Here is a 20,400-nt window from a genome sequence, read left to right as displayed (position 1 = left end):
CCAGCAGACCCTGTTTTTGCCACATAGTGTTCATGCCCAGGTATAGCTGTGCCACTCAGTTTGGACTGCCCACCCCTCTGTGTAACCTCTGTGGGCAGCTTCCCCCAAGCACTAGCTGGGTTTAAGGCTAAACCAAGGCTTACTTGATGTCAGCCTTAAGTTGAAAGACCAGAAACAGTTACCAAAAGTAAATAAATTATAGCATCCACTCTTAGATTAAACAGTAATTTAATTCCACAGTGCTAAAGCATCTCTAAGGTAGGTTCACCTGGCATGGTGAAGTACAAAAAGTAAGACCACTCCCAACAGGGGTCATGATCTCTCTGCATCGCAGATAGCTTTTCCCCTCTGTAGAATAAGTTAAGCAGCTCCAGACCCCTGTGTGCACAGCAGGCAGGGCACGGTAGCAATGTTAACAGCTCACTCGAGTCCAGGTGCTCTGTCTCTGGACAACCAGAGAAGCCACCCTCTCTGCTTCCCAGCTGCAGAAAGGCAAATTCCTGGGCAGCTTGGCTGCGGGGAGACGCTGACGCCAGCTCGGTGAGCGCCAACAGGAGGGAGCTGCCCGCACACACCTGGACGATGCAGCGCTCCCCCTACAGGGTAGTACTTTCAGTATTGGTGATGCCAGCGTCCTTCGCCATCATGGAGAAGATGCCCTGCTTCTGGAGCAGCTCCTCGGGGCTGTCAAATTCCACAATCTGCCCAGCCTGCAGCACCATCACCCTGGTAGAGGGGAACAAGAAGGCCTGAGCTCCCAGGGTCCGAGTTGATAGCACTGATGGTACCAGTGCTGCACCCCCACTGAGTCTCACTCCTTCTGTGCCCACATTATGTGGTTCACCTCTCAGCAGTGGTGAGGGCACAGCCCTCCTCCCTGTGCTGGCAGGGTGACTCACCTAAGGTGCCAACAGTGAGTGCCTATATGGTCTGTTGCTGTAAAGAACGATACCAAAAAACGTTTCTCCCACAAAGGCATAACTACTGCATGGCCAACCTTCCTACCCCTCTGTTCTCTTCTGGAACCACTGTGTATTACTGCCCCAGGCACTACATCCACCCCTGCCCTCCTGGCTCTATCCTTGCTTCTGCTGCTGGCCACCTCTTGCCCCATCCTAGGGGTCCAGATTCCCATTCCTCTTGCCCCATGGTACTGTCCCACGGTACCTGTTGCTGTCCATGATGGTGTGGAGGCGGTGGGCGATAGTAAGGACAGTGCAGTCAGAAAACTCGCTCCGGATTGTTGTCTGGATTAAATGATCAGTTTCCAGATCTACAGCTGCTGTTGCTTCATCCAGGATGAGGATCTTGGCTTTGCGGAGAAGGGCCCGGGCCAGGCACACCAGCTGCCTCTGCCCAACACTGGGATGAGATGGAAAACATGAGTTACTAAACAGGCACTATCAGAGCTTCTGCAAGCCTACTGGCACACACTGCCCTGACCCAACACTGTGCCTGGCCTTCCCCCTGCATCTGCCAGCCTGAGCACCCCATCTCTCAGCATCTTTCTGGGCCCTCATAGAAGGGCTGGCTCACGCTGGCATCCTGAGAGCCCTGGCTCCTGTACCCTTTTCTCCCACCTTCTTTTCCCAGAAGCTTCTGTGCCCTCATTTCTGGACAGCCATTCTGCTGGAGGCTGCTGTTCCAGGCTGGTCCCTTGGAGCAAGAGAAGGGAGGGGAGCTGGGCCTGCTCACCTCAGGTTCTCCCCTCCCTCGCTCACAAGATGCAGCAGTCCCTCAGGACGGTCTTGCACATATGTCTTCAGGTGAGCCAGCTCAAGGGCCTTCCAGACCTCCTCGTCTGAGTACTGGTCAAAGGGGTCCAGGTTCATCCGCAGGGTTCCAGTAAAGAGCACAGGGTCCTGCCAGGAACAGCACCGTGTTCAGCCACACCACAGCCATTCAGCAGGGCAATGGCTTCAGGCCCCCAAGTGTGGCCACATCCTGCCCATGCTGCTGCCTGCAGCTGGGCAGGGGAGGTGGTGACAGCATGGTCACAGGCCTTTGGCGTCTCCACAGCACCCAGGGATGCACTGAGGGCAATGCATAACCCAGGAAACAGCCTGCAGGAGCCACGCAGCAGTGGGATATGGAAACGTGGTGATCAGCTCACCTGGGGTATGATGGTGAGGTTCTTGCGCAGGTCATGGAGGCCAATCGTTGCTATGTCCACCTCATCGATGAGGATCTTCCCTCCAGCAGCCTCCAGCACTCGGAAGAGGCAGTTGGTGAGGGAGGATTTTCCAGCCCCAGTTCGGCCCACAACCCCGACCTGTGGAAGCAGCTTTTTAGACCAGGGCTGAAGAAAAGAGGGCAGATGCTTTCCATCTTGTTCTGGTGGGCCTTCCCACCCTCACCATCTCCCAGACTGTCCCATTCCTGCAGCTTGAGTCCCCAGGAGCCACATCCCATCACCATCCCTCCCCAGCGCACAGACTGAAGCCAAGAGGAACAAACAGCTTTAACACAGTGTAACTCTGTAAAGAGTGTAGTGAGGGCAGAGGCACCTTCTCAGTGCTCCCAATATTGCAGGTGATCCCCTGAAGAACCAGGTCCAGTTCAGGTCTGTAACGAACTTTGTAGTCAATAAACTGGATCTCGCCTTTGCTGGGCCAGTCACGTGGTGGACGCTTTCCTGTCACCCATGGAGCCTGGGGGAGGGCACAGGAGCATTAGGTGGGGACTTGCACTCCGAGAGGCTGGAGAGCACCACGCTGTACAGCAGGTGCTTGCCTGAACCCTGTTTTCCTCACCTCGTTCTCCACCTTCATGTACTCATGTACCCTCTCCACAGCCACGATGTTTGTCTCCAACTCCGAAGATGTCCTCACCAGCCAATTCAGTGTCTGGGTCACCTGCACGGCAGAATCAGAGGATGCAGAGCTCAGTGGGACCCAGGAACAACCACCTCCCACCTCAGCTCAGGGACTCAGCCTGAACATGACTGTTCCTGGTCTGGGATCTCCAGTCCTCAGCCACAGCCCACCCTCTCTAGCTCTTCAAAAACTTTGCTGCCGCATCTCTGATCCATAGCAGGACTATACTCCTCCTCATGGAAGCCAGTATCCATTCACACTGGGATGTGCACTTCCTTGGCTCTATAGCCACTCCCCAGGTGATGTGACACCCCAGATAATCCCCTCTTCATGGATCAGAGCTGGAGACAGGGCAGCCTCCTGCAGCCAGCCCAGAGCTCCCAGGACAGGGCTGTCCCTGGGATAAGAAAACACTTTCATTGACTCACGCTGAGAGCAGAGGAGACAGAAAGACCCACGATGCCGCCCGCCAAAGTGTTCTTTGAAATCACTGCTAGAAGCGCAGAGAAGAAGACCACCAGGCTCCCAACGAACTCCAGACGGATGGCCAGCCACCTGTTCCAGGAGAGGACAGCTGAAGGGCAGTGGGAGAGGCAGAGAGGTATCTGCCGGTGCCCAACACAGAGCCCACCAGTAAGAGCAGCACCCTACCAGCACCCCTCACACCCAGCCCTGAGCCCAGTGCTGTACACATGGTACACATTGCAGATCATTTGTGGCCTGCAAGCAGGTTCATTTTATGTCAGTCCATGTCTCACACATAACCTCCTCTGCTGGTAATGCCATATATCAGAGGAGCCCCAATTGTACAACCCTCACACGCCCAAAGCATCTACCAGTAAGACATCAACACCAAAGAGGGCCCACATCGCGCTCCTACCTGGCCTGAAACATCAGCCTCTTCCCAGAACCTACCAAGAGCATCTCAGTCCCTGACTGCACAGCTCACCCTACCCAGGCTCTGGACACTTTGTAGGGTCCACATTCTGTCTTTCAAAATCACCCTAACATGTGTCGTTCCCAGAGATGGCACCTCTATCGTAACTCCCCCAGTTCCTATACAACCCTCAATGCTGAGATCAAGAGGGAGAACTGCAGCATCTCAAGGACCTCTCTCAGGACCCAGAAGCCCCCGGGGAGAGGTGCTACAGGCTGTTCTGTAGCATAAGGGGTAAAACTCACCTATTTGAGATTATCCAGGAATAAACACTTTTCTGATTTATGTCCATGATGGTCTCATTATGCTGCATGAACCGTTCTTGGTGTCCATAGGCCCGGATCACGGAAAGGCCTGACACTGTCTCACCGAAGTGGGAGTAAATGGGAGACCTGGTGACAGAGTCCAGACGCCTTAGCTGGCGTGATGTGGAGACATAGAAGCGCTGAAATGAGGAACACAGCTTCGTTACCAACACAAAGACCAGCAGCCACAAAGATACCGCTCTCAGCAGGGCAGAAGCTTCACTCAAGCCACAGTTACTCACCAGCACAAAATAGTAGAAGATGCTCAAGGGAATAATAATGAGAGCAAAGTATGGAGTGGCCAGGCAGATCGTGATCAATGTGCTAATGATGCCCATGAAACAGGAGAGCCAGGTGCGGAAGGACGTGGGAATGGTCTCATCTACTGTGAAGATGTCCTGGAGCATATGAAGAAGCAGTCAGTGACCCCAGAGAGAGGGAGAATCCCAAAGACACCATACATACAGGGTTCCTACCCACTCATATGGTAACACAGTGCCAGACACTTGTAAAAATATTGGATGACCCTCAATTGGTATTATGGTTACAATCTCATTTAGGGCCACAGCTCTTAGCTTGGGAACAGCTGATTTAACAGAAAAACTTCTTATAATATTCCCCTGTTGCACAGACCAGCTTTAGGAATTGCATCTTCGTCTGGACCCAGGATGCAGGAACAGGAATTGAGACAGAAACAGGGACAGGACTAACTACAGGTCCATGCAGACAGGAGCACACAGGTCTCCAGTTGGCCTTCATCCATCTCCTAGCTCAGCATCACATACTCTCTCATTTCAGAGTAAACCCAGAAGGCCTGAGGCTTGATTTCAAGAGAAATTTTATTCCCAAAAACCAAGAGATGGCACCAAAGGAAGAAGTAGAGCAGCAGCACACGTGAAATTACCTGTCTTTATTTTCCTCCTTTTCGCTTTCTCTTTGTTTTATGAGCTTCACTTACATAGAAAAGACTGTATATTTTTCTGAAAGTCCATAACCAGAAGGACATCTCACTGTGGGACATGAGCTCTAGGCTCCTACCTCTCTTGGTGATCTACTATGGACCCTCTTCAGTTTCTCCACATCCTTCTTGACCAGGTGACCCCAAACCAGGACACAGTATCCAAGTGTGACCTCCTTAGCACTGAGCAGAGGAGATAACAACTTCCTGTGATTTGCTGGACACTGTCTTTTTAGTATAGCCCAGGATTGGCTTGCCTTGCAGTCAGCCTTGTATCCACCACGCCCTTCTGGTCCCTTTCTGGCCCTTATCTGGGCTCAGTTGAGCCGTGCTCGACAGCAGCAGTGTTATGTTATTACCCAACGCTCTCCAGACCTGCTGGAACAAACACCTTCTCCATGCTGGGGCTGTTCTCTTACCTTGGCAAACCTATTCACAATGCGGCCAATTGGGGTCGTGTCAAAGAAGCTCATGGGCACGTGCAGGATGTTGCTGAGCAGCTGCCGATGCAGAACCCGTGAGGCTCGTGTGGCACCCCGAGCAGACAGCATGGTGGCAAAGAGCAGGAAGACAGCTGCAAGGACAGCACGGAGGGGGGGAGGGGCAGGTGTGACAGCAGTTCACCAGGCACCCTTTGGCTCAACAGAGTCACAAAGCAGCTCCAAGCCAGCAGCTCTGCAGTGAGCCACTGGGATAGTCCTGCATCCCACCTTCCTGGGACGCCCCAGTAACTGCATCCCACCCCACCCAGGAGGAACATTAACCCTTTTGGAAAACCTTGGGCCCTAGCACTATGTCCAAATTGATTAAGGACAGTAATCTTCAACCTAAGGAGGCAACACAGACTTCCTGGGGGAGTTTATGCTGGCTTTGGACTGGTATCTGTCCCCAGTTCAGCCAGGAGCTGGAAGGAAGGCAGCAGCAGGCAAATGAAGACAATGTTGGGTCCCCTGCTGCTTCCTGCATTTCTGCCTGCAGGCCTCGCAAGTCATATATCCCTTCTGGACCACACAGCTGAGGTGAGTGGGTCCCCTGTCCTCCTACACCCACCTTGTGACACCCCAAGTACCCCAAAGACACCGATCCGCAGGTCTCGCTGCTCCGTGGGATAGGTCTGGTTCAGGTAGTGCTGCGCATCGTCTGTCCAGGCACTGAGCCACAGGTTGGTCCCCACATAGGCGGCGTACTCTGCAACGTAGCCCATGGCAATCCAGAAGGAATAGCACAAGCCAACAGCACGCAGGTACCGCATGTACATGGAGAACTTTACCTGTGGACCAATTTAACTCATTACCACTGCCCAGCAAACCTCAGCCAAATAGCAGCCAGCACAGACTTGGGACTCCTGCTTTGCTGCCCAAGTACTCCCTCCACCATCTTGCCCACCAGTCCCGGGCAGCTCTGTCCCCTTCGTGTCTCTCGGCTGCAGTGGGGCTACACCAGCCCACACTTCTCTGAGCCACAGTCAGGGTCTGGTAGCACTGGCAGCACAGTGCTTCATCCTCCCTCCTCCTCACCCTGCCGGTTTCCACAGTTTCTTTCTCGATCAGTTGCTGTCCCTTCACTTTCTTTGGGGGCTCCTCTTGGGCCTTCTTCCAGGAACTGGTGCTCCTTTTACTAAGGCTGCAGGGAGGTGATAGGCATCATTAATCACAGGATGTTGGATTGGTCCTAATCTCCTGAGAGTCCATCCCTATGCTGCATTGGATCTCCAGCGCTAGAGCCCACTGGAAAATAATGTCCCAACTGGGGCAGCTTTGAATTAGCCTTGTGGAAGCATTAGGCATTTACAGCCATGAAATTGTAGCCCTCAAGCCCAAAAGCAGAACCAGCCAGCAGTGAGAGTTTCAGGGAAGACCACAGAGTAAGGAGTAAGGCTGTGACACATTACTGTGAGTAATGTGAGTAAATGCCCCTGACCCAGATCAGCTTGTAGGAGCAGGTAGGGAGGCTCCCAGCAGGAAATTCCCAGGAAGCCCCCAGACTCATGTCTCTGAGGGAGCAGTGCATGGGGCAGGGAAGAGAGCCAAGAACTCAGGGCACATCCTACCTGCGACTCAATTGTCTCCGATGGATGCTGGCCTCTCGCTTCAGGGTCATAGTCACCACATCTTCAGGGCCCTCCTCCACACAAGGCTCAAGGTCTTCATCACTCTGCTCTTCATCCCCAGCTAAACCAACAGCTAAAAGCACAGGGATGAGGGAAGGTAGGATCAGGCACTGAGGAGAGAGCAGATCCCATGCACCTCTGCTGCACACAGTTTCACCCCACACCCCAGGCCCGGGCTATGTCCTACCATCACTTAGCACACCTTCTCCAACCCTGCTGCAAGCCCAGTACAGCAGGAGGAGGAAGAAATCCACGGTGCTGGAGGGAGAAGTGACAGGGGACATAGGGCTAAAGACCTGCGTGAAGGCAGTCTCTGCTGCTCACTGCCACTGGTGTGACCTCAAGCAGAGGTTTGTGCTAGTTTAGTAGGTTCAAGATGTAGTAGGTCGTATCAGTCCAGTTCAGGAGTACCCCCTTGAGGAGGTGGAGATGGGTCCTGTCAGGGTGGTCTGGGAATAGCCAGGCTGCAGCTGGACAACTGTGCTGAGCCCAGGCAGGGTGGGCATCCACCTGACCTGATATCACTCCTCCCCATGGCACTGGGGGACATGATAAAGATGAATGTTATCCAGTGGCATGTTTAGAATAAACCAAAGGAGCTCTCTCTTCTCAGCATCACTAAAATATGGAGTCTGTTGCCACATAAGATTTTGGGACACATATACATAAATGAACTAAAAAGAGAGTAAAAAAATCAGATCCTTTGCTGGCTGCTTAACATAATGCCTGCGTGCAAATCTTAGGCAGGAAGTCCTTGTGCTGCTGATTACCAGAAGCTGGGAAGGATTCACAGCAGCCACCACTGGTGCCTGGGCTGGATAGAGCCAGGTCAGACTGAAAGATCAGATCTTCATATCCACAAGATCCATGCACAGCCCCTCTAACTGCCACAGCCCCATTGTGTTCCCAGTACCTGTGTTATTTTTCTCTGAAACATCCTCCTCCTGCCTGCCATACAAGTTCAGGAATTGGGCAAAGGCCCCCTTGTTTGCCAGCAGGTTGCTGTAGGAGCCATGCTCAGTCACTGCTCCTGCTGCCAGCACCACGATGTTGTCGACCTGGGGCAGGAAGCTGATACTGTGTGTCACCAAGATCCGTGTCTGCAACAAAGCAGTTGCAGGGTAGTGGACCATCAGAACACTCCCTGTCCCCCAGCCATGGGCCTGTAGGCTCTCCATCCCCTGGCTGGGGATCTCTCTGCTTATCAATGCAGACATAGGGCACCCATGAGGCCTCTCCTGCCTGCTGTAGCTCCATGTGAAAGCCACAGGATCCTTCCCTGTCCCAGGCAGGCAGCCTGTCTTCCCTGGATCATCAACACTGTGCCAGTGCCACTCCTGCCTGGCTATGTGGGGGGTAGGGGGGCATGGGTGCTCACCTTCTTTTGCAGCAGCCCTTTTGGGCCCAGCACGTGCTCGAAGAGGTACTTGCCAACGTGAGCATCCACGGCAGACAGCGGGTCATCCAGCACGTAGATGTCTGCGTTGCTGTACGCTGCCCGGGCCAGGCTCACTCGCTGCTTCTGGCCCCCACTCAGGTTGATACCCTGGAAAGGAAGGACCTCTCTGGGCATGGGGCTGGCACAGGGGTACAGCTCTGTTCTCTGCTGCAGGTGCTATGGAATATCCATAGCCCCCAGGGCTGCTACCTTCTCTCCAATCTCTGTCTGGTCGCCCGCAGGCAGCAATTTCAGGTCTGGAAGGAGGGCACAGGCCTTAAGGACCTGCTGATACCGAGCTTCATCCAGTTCTGACCCAAAAAGGATGTTGTCTTTCAGGGTGGCATTCTGGATCCAGGCCTGCTGGGGGACATAGGCCAGGGAGCCCTGGAAGGAGACACACAAGAATAGCTACCTTGTCAGAGCATCAGCCTGAGCACTGCCACCTCCTGCAGCCTCTCCTTGCCCTGAGCCACTACGCTGAGACAGTCCTGCCCTGCTGCTTCCCCACTGAGCTCAGAGGCAGCCCCAAAGCCCCCTGTGCCAGCCGGCTCCTCTCACCTGGATGTTGATGTGTCCCTTGATATTCTCCATCTCCCCAAGCATAGCTGACACCAGTGAAGATTTGCCTGAGCCCACAGCCCCCACCACGGCCACCAGGCTCCCAGGTGCAATGTCCAGGGTGACACTGCAAAGATACGAGGGTTTAGGAAGCAGCATTGCCAGGTCACCCACGGCTCCTGAGTGGGACCAGCACAGAGCAATGTCTCTAGGACACCTGTGTCTAGCAGCACTGTGAGAAGTTATTGCCTTCCCCAATTAAAAACACAGAAAGCCTCCTGCTCCCCAGCAATCTGCCCCCAATATGGTGCAGAGCACTTACTCTCTTATCGCAGCACTGCCGTCCTGCTCCCAGGAAAAGGTGGCCTCTGAGAAACGCACAGCGTTGCCTGTCAGCAGAGAGAGGGCCCTCAGGACTGGGAAAGCCCAGGGCTGGGGACAGCCTGTGACCCACAGGGAGTAATCTGGAGGTTCACCTGCCTGGAATGGGATTGTGCTGGATAGCTGAGGTGTCCAGGTTTTCTCCGCTCAGGTAGCGTTCCAGCCTCGCAGTCGACACATTGGTCTGCCATGGTAGAAAGAGGATGAGGATGGCACATGGGCATGGGGTGCAGCTGGGTGGGCTGGCAGGAGCCCCATAAGCAGAGCACCACATCACACAGTCCCCATCGAACCTCTGAGCCCCAAACCTGTGTTATATTATGTAAGTCCTGTCCCACCCCCCTGCACTGACTCTTGGGTGTCCATCACACACCTGAGTCCCATGTTCTGGTTTGGGCAGAGGTATCATAGGATCCCCCTGCACCCCCTGCCCTATGGGAGGGCTGACCTGCACTAGTGAAGAGAGGACCATGGGCAGCATGGCCATGGGGAAACGCAGGACGTTGAAAAGGGAAATAGCAGTAAAGGCCTTCTGTGCATCCAGGACGTTGTTCTCATCCACCATCACATAGACGGCAAAACTGGCCAAGGAGACCTAGGAGAGATAGCAGGAAAAAGCACCATCAATGTGGCTGTGTGTCCAGACCCCCATTGTCGCCCTTAGGCCTCAGCAGTACTTTTCTGCTGGGGACCTATTCCCCTCCTCCTTCCCCCTTCTCCTTTGGGCCCCATCTCACCACCCTGATGGGACCCCCTTCCACCACAGCTCTCCTGCCAGCAGCCAGGACTATACTCTGCATCCCAGGCAGAGAAAGGGATATCAACCCCTTCATCGCTGCAGGAGCACTCCATATGAGATTCCCCATATTTCCCATCCCCTTGGACACAGCCCAGCCTCCACTTAGAGGAAGGTGCAACCCTCCCCGGGGCTGTTGTCACTCACCAGGAAGGGGGCACACGTGAACACAAAGACAGAGATCGACTGCAGGTAACTGAATTTCAGCAAGTCCTTGAGCTCATGTGCCCGTATGTCATTAACTCGCTTCTCAAATGAGGGCTCCCAGGCAAAAAGCTTCAGGATCTGCGGGATGAGCAGGGTGAGCAGATGCTGGCTTCACAGGAAAGCCCACCTGCACACTCAGCTCGCTAGTGGCCAGCACCTCCATCACCAGCTCCTGGCTTGCTCAGAAGCCTGCTTGGCCATTGCATCTTCCCTCTCCTGTCCTAACCCACGGCTTACAGCACTCCCCCACTTCACACTGACACTCCCTCATTTTCAGCTTACAGGTCACTGCCAGCCCCTCTGCCACTATGGCAGTGGGCTCACTATCAAGAAACACCCTCTCTTGGCTCCCAAGTCTTGGTCCAGGAACCCAGAGCTCCTCCCCACTCAATTTTTCAAAAGGTGAGGAAGCCAAGGGAATTGCAAAGACTGAGGCTTGGACACCCCAGACACAGGGGCCCCAAGCTAGACTATAAGATTGGTGCTGTAGGGTTATACAGGTAGGCTCTCTCCAGGTACAGTGCACCAAGAGGGGTGCAGCAGCTGCCTGGGGAGTCTCCAGTCCACTGCTCACCTTGATTCCATTGAGGATTTCAGTCATTATTTTCATCCGTTCATCCTTGTTCTTCATGTTCCTCACCTACAAACAGAAGAACCAGATGTCACCAAAACCAGACAGCAGCTCACCCTTGGAAACATATCTGGGCTGCCACGGGGAAGGGAAGGATGGGCTCCTGAACCCAGAAAAGTCATCCCACCAAGCTGGACCTTGGCTCCCCTGGGGCTCTGGACAATCTGGGGAAAAACAACACCCTGCTGTGAGGTAGAAGCTAAAGCTTTATCTTATGATTGGTAATATCCCATTTCAGTCCTCAAGGCTGCCTCTAATCTTGTTCAAGTTCAACTGTGATGGTAGAACAGACCTGTCTCCTGCTCATAGCAGCAGATCACCCCTGGCTCAGGCTACCCCCAGCCCAAGTGAGATCAACTTCCTAGGCTAGGAAAGATCTATAATAAAACAGAAAAGGGTAGGGGAGTGTGAGGGAAGAGAGCAACAGTGGGCCTCAGGAGTGCGAGACCAGGAAGGATCTTGCACCCACCACTGACCTGAATGGTTTTGGCCTTGGCAACCAGGAACGCATTTATGGGGATGAGCAGTACCATGACTGCAAGGCCAGCCAAGACAGAGGCACCCAGCTCTGCCCAGAGGAAGACAATGGACAGGATAATTTGCAGGGGAGATGACCACAGCTGGTGAACAAAGTTGGCCATGTCCATGAACCTCTGGGCATCAGCTGACATCAGATTCACAGTCTCTCCCACTGTGGACTCCTTGCGGGTGGCATTGGACATGGTGAGTGACTGGAAAGAGAAAACATTGTCACCGCAAGCCAGTCTGGGAGCAGCCTGGCTCCCAGCAGCATGGCACAGAGCAGGCAATTAGCAGGCCAGCCTGAAACTGCTCCTGGGTTTGCTCCTGGTGCCTCCCTGCTGGCCACAGGCAGTCTCCTCACTGCCCACACACCAGGAGCCACTGGATGCTGGGTAAAACGAAACACATCCTTGTGCAGGAATCCTAGTGGCAATTGCCCTAGGTGTGACACTGTTCTGAAGAGAAACCTGCCTCAGCCCCTGGTAGCTGTCAAACACATGGCTGCAGCACCCAGGTCCCAAGCAGAACTAGGATCCACAGTGTCCCCAGAGCTGGGTGGGCATCCCACAAGCCAAGCTTTTCCTGTGCCTTCTTAAGAAGTAAAGTGCATACACCCCAGTCACCCCAGGTTGATGGGTCAGGCAATGAATGATTATATCCACAGCCCAGCTCAGAGAAAAGCCAACAGGGACGATGACAGGACCATACAAACCTTCTTGTAAATGGCAGCGATGAGGCTGGCACGCACATTTATGCCAAGCTGAAAGCACAAGCTGAAGTGCTGCTGCAGGCAGATGGACTGGACCACCGCTGTCAGGAAGAGCAGGATGGCATATAAATAGCCTTGCCAGGCAAAAGCCTCCTCATCCGACACAAAGGCAATCAGCAGCCTGGAGGATAAAAAAGCCCATGAGACACTCACTCTACTGAGACAGACTCAAGCAGGATGCTGCAAATGAACGCAGGGAGAGCATCCTCACAAGAGTGGTGACTGAGACCCTGCCCTAGAGAGCTGGCTCAATGCTCAGCAAGCTGGAGACCCTTGACCTGCTGGGCGTCCCTGTTCTGCCAAGGACACTGCATTTCACACACAGCAGTGGGTCAGTAATGTCAGATCATCCACAGAGACTGTGCTGCTCTGCAAAATGAACTGGGGAAGCCCTGTTGGGCTGAGCCCGACTGACTCATGAAGGGCCCCAGAGAAGAGCCAGGACTGTCTCCAGCGAGGGAGTAGGGCTGTGTAACAGAGGATGCAAGGAGCGAGGAGCAAGCTATTACCCATAAAAGCTGGCAGCCAGCTCAAATCAATTCTTCATTAAACTGTAACCCAGCATATTCCCCTGCCTTTAGTGAGAGCACAAAATGTCCTGAGGGTCCAGGGCTGGGAGAGGTAGACATATGGAGATGGTGGGCCTGGATACAGTGCACAGAGGGAGGTGGTGGGGTTGGGTGAAAAGTCAGGACAGAACATGGATAGGGTCAGAGAGAAAAGACTCACTTCAGCAGCTGGGGGCTGACAAACACAAGTGCATCATGCACCACCTTGAATGCCACTGCTAGCATGAGGTTCTGCCGGAAGGTCTTGCCCAGTGTTTTCATCAACCAACCCCTGGCGTAATCCTCAGGAGGGTCAGAGTCGCCTTTGTCTCCCTTCTTCTTCTTCTTCTTCTTTGGCTGCTTCTCCTCCTGGAGGGAAGCCCACACAAAAGTGAAGGAGTTGGTTGTGCAGGCTTCCTGCACCAGGAAAGATGCTTCCAGGGCAGCATCACAGACAGACCCTAGATCAGGTATCCTGAATAAAGTCTTTGCTTTACCTCCTGTCATGTTCCCTCTCACTGATCTCTGCTCATGTCATACACGTCCAGGACTAACACATCTCTCATGTGCCAAAGACAATTGTTGCAAAACCCAAACCACCTTGAACCTCTCAGGCCAAAAATCAGGCACCCCAGGAAGAACCTGAGGCCAGGGATGATTACGGAGTGATGTTCAATCTGACTTCTTTGCTGGGAGGTATTTGGGGTAGGGAAAGATAGAGATAAGGGAGCTGCTTGTACTGTAGACTTGAGGGTGGTTTCTGTCCTTCTGTAGGGCAGAAGGATGTAGACTTTCTTGGTCTCTCAAAACATGGGGATCTGCCAAGGACAGGGAACACCCTGTCATGGGTTCCCCCATCCTTGTCCATGGCCCTGTAGAATCAAAGAGGGGCTGCAGGGACATTGGGTGACCCTGTTCCCTGAGGCTGGACCTGGATGTGCCAGTCCCATACAAGGCCAAGAGTAGGAATGGACTTACCAGCACCAGGATGTCTTGGCTCTGGGCCTTGGTCATATTGTTTCCATGGTCTGGGTCACCTTTCTGGTGTCTTTTCTTGCGTTTCCGTTTCTCCAGTTCAGCTTGGGCCTTCCGTATGGCAGTCTTCATGTTCTTCTCAAAAGCAGTGCAAAGTGCCTGTGTCCTGTCTTTATCTTTCAATTCCCAGACATCCTCTATCTCCAAAGGCTTGCGATAGCCCTTGAAAACAACGCTGTGGGGCAGAGAAACCTCTCAGCAAGTTTCCTGCATGACACTTGTTGGAGAGTCCTTGCTGAAAATGCAAGGACTTCACACCCAGCCTGGCACTGGGCTCAGGCTGCATAGACCAAACCCAGTGTGGTGCCTCTCATTACTAACTCCAAGCAGCCTGCACTGCAGGCTCCCCCAAACAGGGATGGGCCAGCCCTGAAGCACTCTTGCATTTTTCCAGCCCCACCTCCCACGGAGCCCTGCTCACCTGCTGTACCATTCAAAGGTGATGGAGCTCAGGAAGGAGGCTGTCACCTCTGGGTTCTATGGTACAAAGAAAAGTAGGTACCAAGATATCATTGATGTTGAGAGGTGGTGTTGACTAGAGTTGATTCAGCACCTCCAGCCATTAAGGAGCCCCAGAAGTTTCCAACTGTGCTAGATCCCACCCCAAGAACCCCATCTCATAGCCAGCAGCAGCCCCCTGTCCCTGGCTGCAGGCTGCAGCTCTTGCTGTGCCATGTGCTGAAGCCCTCAGGTCTTCCCTCCCCAAGGGGCCTGGAGCATGGAGCTCCAGGTTCCATAGCCTACACAGAGTTCACCCCGCCCAACACAGTGCATGGGATGTGGTGCCTCAAGCCCACTCCCATATGGTCCTCTCACCTTCTTCCTGATTTCCTTTGTTTCTGGGGCAACATCTGAGAAGCCCGAGACAAGGAAGATGAGCAGCTGGAGCCCATAGGAGATGAAGAAGAGGATAAACCGTGGCAGGTCGGAGATTGGTTCCTGCAGGAATGGAAAGCCCAGGGTTATTGTTGGGGGTTGTCTCAAGGCCACCTGGTGTCACTCAGTGACAAGATCCATCCCCAGGACAGTGAACATGGCTGAGCACAATGCAGCAGTGCAAAACTCGCTGTGCAGCCTGGATCAGCTTCCTTTTGCCACTTCTTCCTAACCTCCTCCCATAAGTCTGTAAGCAGAGAAATTGGTCCTGGAGACCTTATACCTCCCCAAAGAGATAGGATGAATTAAAAGAGCAATTCCTTCTCAGGTATTTTCCTGTTCCCCAAGGTTGCCAGGGCAGCTGGGATCTGTGTGATACCACAGAGAGCTTGCCAAGAGACAAGTATGAAGGACTTTTCTTGGGGACAGAACACGACCTTAGGGAAGCACAGAGCTTCCTGTCAAATCCAACCTGCAGGGCTCTCCGGACAAGTGACTGGAACGGCAATATCCCACAGAGCAGGGACAGTGTCCAGAAGCAGAAAAGTACCCCCGAGTCTCTGCGCAAGCAGAAGCGTCGTGCCTCGTGGACCAGCAGGACCATGAGCTGCGGGAAGAAAGACCAGTCAGAGGCTCAGGTAGGGCTGCAGGACTAGGTCTGGACTCTAAAAGTGTCTTTGAAGCATGTGTCCCGGGGTGCCAGCATTCATGAAATGCTGGGATTCACTATCTTGAATACACTGAGCTCCCAGTGCCTGAGCTCACTGCCAGCTCTACATAAGCTTCAGAGTTAACTACATAAGCTTCAGAGTTAACTGCATATGGCAAAGGTTTATTTCAGGAAGACATAAGATCAGGTCTGAAGGTACCCTGACATTACAGCAGGGCACTATTTCTCTTTTTAGCTGTTCTCACTCCAGGTTCTCAGACATGTCATACACATTGTCCATGTGTATGACATGCCCAGCCATCAGGAGTCACACCCTCTCTCCTGCATATTGCCTCCAGAACTGGAACTAAACCCGTGTCATGTCCCAGCAGTGCAGAGTCCTCTCTATGGGCAGTCCCCTTGTCTTATCATATCACATGGACTCTGCACGTGAAATTAAATGACATGACAAAATACGAAGGATAGCAAATGGGGATGTTACTTTTGGTTTTAAGTGCAAAAGTAACATTTTCTGAGCATTTTGGCTTTGTTAAGACTGTTAGAATATGCCATGTCTCACACAGGATATCTGTAACTTCCATGCACATATTCCATCAAGCTAATAGCCCCTATGTCCTCAGCTTTCTCCTCTGCCTGGCCATCCTGTGGTACTTCTCCTGACTCTCTGTAGAAGAGCGAGCAGCAACTCATGGGAAGCTGTGAGACATCAGAGCAGCAAGCCATGATTTGATGTCCACGATATGCAATCAATCCTGTGAAACCCATACTGCTGCTAGCAAGGCTTCTATCAGAGACAGTTCAGCTACATACACAGGCGTAGAACCTATCCCAGTTTTAAGGATAAAAGCAGGGAACACTGTACAACCAGACGCCTGTGCTCAATGAATTGCCCTTATGCCCCACTCACACATGTTGAGGGCTAGTCCCTGTCCAATATGCAGGCTACACTTCCCTCGTGGACACAGCTTCCCACTGATCTCTGAGAACAGGCAGGGAAGTTTTCTGCTGCTTGGCCTGTGGTCTCACACTGTGTCTCTTTGGTGACACACAGCACATTTACCAGCTGATCCCTTACCCAGGTGGCGATGTACAGGCTGGGGTTCGTGTATCTGACAGCTGGCACGGTGTCTTGCTCTGTGTCCTCTACAAATGCCAGGGCCAACTCTGCCACTGCCGTCACCACCAGCAAAGCAGCAAGCATCTGTGAGGAGAGGGGGGCAGCCTTGAGGGGAGACCCAGACCACTGAGGAAACTGGGAACCACTGGAAGACAACACAGTTTGGCATAGAAGCACTGTGTTCCATGCACTGTTACATCCTTTTCAACTCACACTTGGCCTGTGAGAGCTTTCATCACTGTGAAGCTGCAACAGTTCCACAGGAGCACTGCCATCATTTTAAGTTTGGAGGATAACAGACCACAAGAGAGGCCCCAGTATATACTCTGCCCTCCCTCCCAGTGTATTCCACCCCTGTTGTTCCCTCTGTCCCAGATATATGCATCATCTTAGATTCCCGTTTACATTTCTGTCCCAGATGGTGCCCTATCCCACTGCTCCTTCTCTCCTACATTTCTCATCTCTCCATCCCATACCTGACTCCAGCACAGAGCCTTCCACTTACACCACCTCCATTCTGGGCTGCCCCAGCCTGTCATCTGTGCCCCCTCAGCCCCACGCTACCTGCTTGATGATGTAGAGTTTGGTCACAGATGATTTCTTGGCTCTGGATTTGCACATGGGCAAGAGCTGCCATGGAGCCAAAATCCAGAAGAAGCCAAGGGGGACCCAGACCAGCACAGTCTGCTGGAAGCACACAGGCAGGTCGGCATCTGGACGAGCAAGGTAAGAATCATTCTGGGGGCAGCAAGGACAGAAAACAAAGTCAGTTGGGATGGATTGACTCTCACCTGGTTCACAGCACAAGAGCCAGCACTCCCATAGGTGCCCACCCCCACTGCACCCCTCCTGACACCCACCCTCCTGGCTGAGCATTTCAGCACTCAGCCAAAGTTTGACGTGATATCTCTCTCCCCATCTATCTGCCTGAACCTGGATGGGCTCCCTTGCTGGAGCCAAGTCAGCTGAAGCAGCTGGACCCAAATCATTCCCCAAGAGGTCTATGCAGGGTGTACTGTGTTTCCAGCTGGGCCAAAACAGGCCAAGGCTCATTTAGGGAGCTGTCATTGCCTCAGTGTCCTGTGAATACCACGCAGCCATTGCACAGCTCTCAGTGCTGTGGCAGTCCTGGATAAATATCAGAACCTCTGCCGACTGCTGGCCGTTGGGTTCCACTGGCAGGACAAGCTGTGAGCCTTGGGATCTCCCCATGCACTGAGCATCCTGCCCCAAGAACAGGCAATAGGGATGATGCTGCCACTCACCCAGAAGACGGAGCCGCAGAACTCCTCTAGGGCTGCTGACATGGCTCAGGGGAGAAGAGACGGCAGCTCCTTCCCCGTGCTCTGCCCAAGTCCTGAGTGGATGCTTGGGATAAAAGTCCCCCCACACCCTCAAGCAGCATTGGGACAAAATCCCTGATGACACACAGTTATTTATTAACTTGGTGCTATTGCACAACACCACAAACCAAAGCTGTGACCAAAAGGGCTTGGGAAACCACATGGGATAAGGAGAAGGGAGGAGAGGAAGACTCAAAAAAGAGATCAAAGGGGAGATACAGGGAAGCCAGAGTCACTGCAGGACACCACAGCCACTGTTCAGAAACCACTAGCCTTCATCAGTGCACACCAACAGAGACAAGCTCATATGGACCCACTGAAGACACTGCTTTTTTGCAACGATCTCTCCTGCCAAAACAAGCCTGCTGAATGGTGACAAAAAGTCCAGCAAGAGCTGGTCCCACAGAAGCCAAAGGAGACAGTACCCTTTTTTTCATATGCCAACCAGCAAGGAGGCCCATGACACCAGCAGTGTCCCAGGCTTGAGAATTTGCAGTGTCTGGCAGCTGAGCTGACCACATGTTGCACTGGTCTTTCTGAATACCCAGGATCTTGGCTCCTTTTACCAACTTCTTGCCTGCAGAGCCAGGAGGCTTTTTGAGCTATTCCTTTTGCTTCTCCCTTTCCCACATTTCCATGTTGTCTGCATGTTATGGCAGCTGCATGGCCACAAAACCCCAAAGAGACTTTGAATCTTCATTCTAAGGCAACTCCCATCACTGGAGACAGAGGAACACTCCCGAGGACAGTGACTACCATTAAATCATCACCCTGCTGCTTAGAAAGGTGGAAGTATGACAGGGACACATGGGGATGGTGTCTCTAAGGCTGGAACTGGATTTGCTTAATCATTTGTGCTCTTGAGGAACAGTAGATAAAAGGGGACGGTAGGGTGACTGCAAGGATCACGTTGTCTCATTGTTCACTGAGTTAGTAGATAACTCAGAAGTCAAGGGTGACCCAATGAGTAATTGCTCAGGAACCATCAATACCAGAGAAAGGCTCAATGTCCAACTCCTTGGTTAATTATTACTGGTTTCTCTGATTAAATCCACGTTTTTGTAAATAAAACTATCCCTAGTGCTAGGTCCTCCAGGCCAGAACCAGTACACTGCTGATGAGAGCTGCAATCTGATCCAATGGGTAAGAAATAAATGAATGAAGCAGTCACTTCCTCAGCCCTTCTCCATCCAGACTGCTGTTATGATTCTTTTCTGCCCACTGGCACAGGTGTCCTGTGGCCTTGCTCAAACCCACCTGAAGCATTGATGCCAAGGGGACCACTTGCTGGTGAGACCTTCCTCTGTAATGTCCTGTCCATTGCTTGTCTCAGTTTTCAGTACAGGTCACAGCCCATCCCCACCCCATCTTTGCTCTCATTCAGAGCTGGAGTGTTTCCCTCAGCACAGGACGCCAGCTCTCTTTAATGTTCAAAGCCAGTACACCTTCACTTTCTCTACCCTCATACCTGGGACATGCTTCTCCCAAAACCACACAAAGCCACCTCACTGTCCTTCAGCTCCTTCCATAAAGCTTCCTTCACTAAAATACCCAAAAAATCTTCACTGGGACCAAGATAATCAAAGCAGTAGCACCTCTCTGGCTGACAATATCACAGTTTCCCTGTGTTCCCCTGCCTTTATCCATCTGTTGTCCAGCATGGTATAACTTTTCGAAAAATAGGCATTGCTTCATGCCAATCCAGGACAGAGGTTTCTGCCAAGCAATCTACAAATCAGTCCAGCCCTCACTACTCATCTTTTCTCTGAAGGATTTATTTCTCTGCTTTTCTGCTTTGTCACACTGTAATGCCATTCGAGTTCAAAAGCCTTTTTATTTTCGAACTTTAAACACAGAGGAAAGAGCCAAACTCTGTGTCAGCAGAATATTCATCTTAATTGAGCTACTAGTATCTTAATCATGACCATGACTCATGAAATCTCACATAAGCCATGAACTCTTAAATCAGATATTCTGAACTACATTGACTGTAACAACAAATTTAATCATTTCTTCTTCCAAATTTGGATCCTTCCTACTGCCTGCACATGTCAGTGCTGATGACAGCTCTGACACCAGGATTAGACAGTCATTCCCTTCTCATATCCTCTGTTAAGAACTACCACTTATGTTCCCAAGGTGTGTTTTGGGAGAGAGTGATACTCCTGTTGGATCCACGTGAACAGGAGGATGTACTCTTTGAGCTGAAAATACAATGATTATAGGCTTTCAATGACCTGATTCTGTTTAAGGGGACAAAAGTGCTGCCGCCTTGTCAAATACCACATTTTTGCTGTACATCCTCACAGGCTGCAAGCTATTGCCAAGACGGACAGAGAAATCTGAATCCTGCTTTTGCTTCCTAAGAAGGTCCACTATC

The 20,400-nt window shown here is 52.4% G+C and overlaps 1 protein-coding gene across 1 annotated transcript; it reads right to left on the bottom strand.

Moving 5' to 3' along the window:
- Nucleotides 1–211: 211 nt before the first annotated feature.
- On the bottom strand, nucleotides 212–18,076 carry ABCC2 (ATP binding cassette subfamily C member 2). The gene is made up of 32 exons (XM_017804028.1): nucleotides 17,943–18,076; nucleotides 17,242–17,415; nucleotides 16,636–16,761; nucleotides 15,363–15,497; nucleotides 14,831–14,953; nucleotides 14,436–14,491; nucleotides 13,958–14,189; nucleotides 13,161–13,348; nucleotides 12,375–12,552; nucleotides 11,617–11,871; nucleotides 11,084–11,149; nucleotides 10,450–10,587; nucleotides 9,955–10,101; nucleotides 9,606–9,690; nucleotides 9,448–9,514; nucleotides 9,126–9,252; nucleotides 8,775–8,951; nucleotides 8,505–8,672; nucleotides 8,040–8,226; nucleotides 7,067–7,199; nucleotides 6,534–6,639; nucleotides 6,067–6,286; nucleotides 5,436–5,590; nucleotides 4,301–4,456; nucleotides 3,999–4,198; nucleotides 3,245–3,371; nucleotides 2,754–2,855; nucleotides 2,508–2,651; nucleotides 2,114–2,272; nucleotides 1,696–1,862; nucleotides 1,168–1,362; nucleotides 212–726 (listed from the first exon to the last, which is right to left on the bottom strand). Exons 1-32 carry the CDS (start codon nucleotides 17,982–17,984, stop codon nucleotides 597–599), a joined length of 4,665 nt encoding a protein of 1,554 aa, XP_017659517.1. The 5' UTR covers nucleotides 17,985–18,076; the 3' UTR covers nucleotides 212–596.
- Between the last annotated feature and the right edge of the window lie 2,324 nt (nucleotides 18,077–20,400).

Source organism: Lepidothrix coronata, unplaced genomic scaffold (assembly GCF_001604755.1).
Source record: "Lepidothrix coronata isolate B3197 unplaced genomic scaffold, Lepidothrix_coronata-1.0 Scaffold8, whole genome shotgun sequence".
NCBI classification, from domain to species: domain Eukaryota; kingdom Metazoa; phylum Chordata; class Aves; order Passeriformes; family Pipridae; genus Lepidothrix; species Lepidothrix coronata.
This window is presented reverse-complemented; position numbering and strand designations above follow the sequence as displayed.

Excerpts from the sequence above, each read along its gene's own strand:
- ABCC2 (XM_017804028.1), bottom strand. The coding sequence starts at position 17,984 with ATGTCAGCAGCCCTAGAGGAGTTCTGCGGCTCCGTCTTCTGG. Across the intron at positions 15,498-16,635 it reads GCCTGTACATCGCCACCTGG|CTCATGGTCCTGCTGGTCCA; the intron begins GTAAGGGATCAG and ends TTCTTCCCGCAG. Across the intron at positions 12,553-13,160 it reads GTCAGCCCCCAGCTGCTGAA|GCTGCTGATTGCCTTTGTGT; the intron begins GTGAGTCTTTTC and ends TTTATCCTCCAG.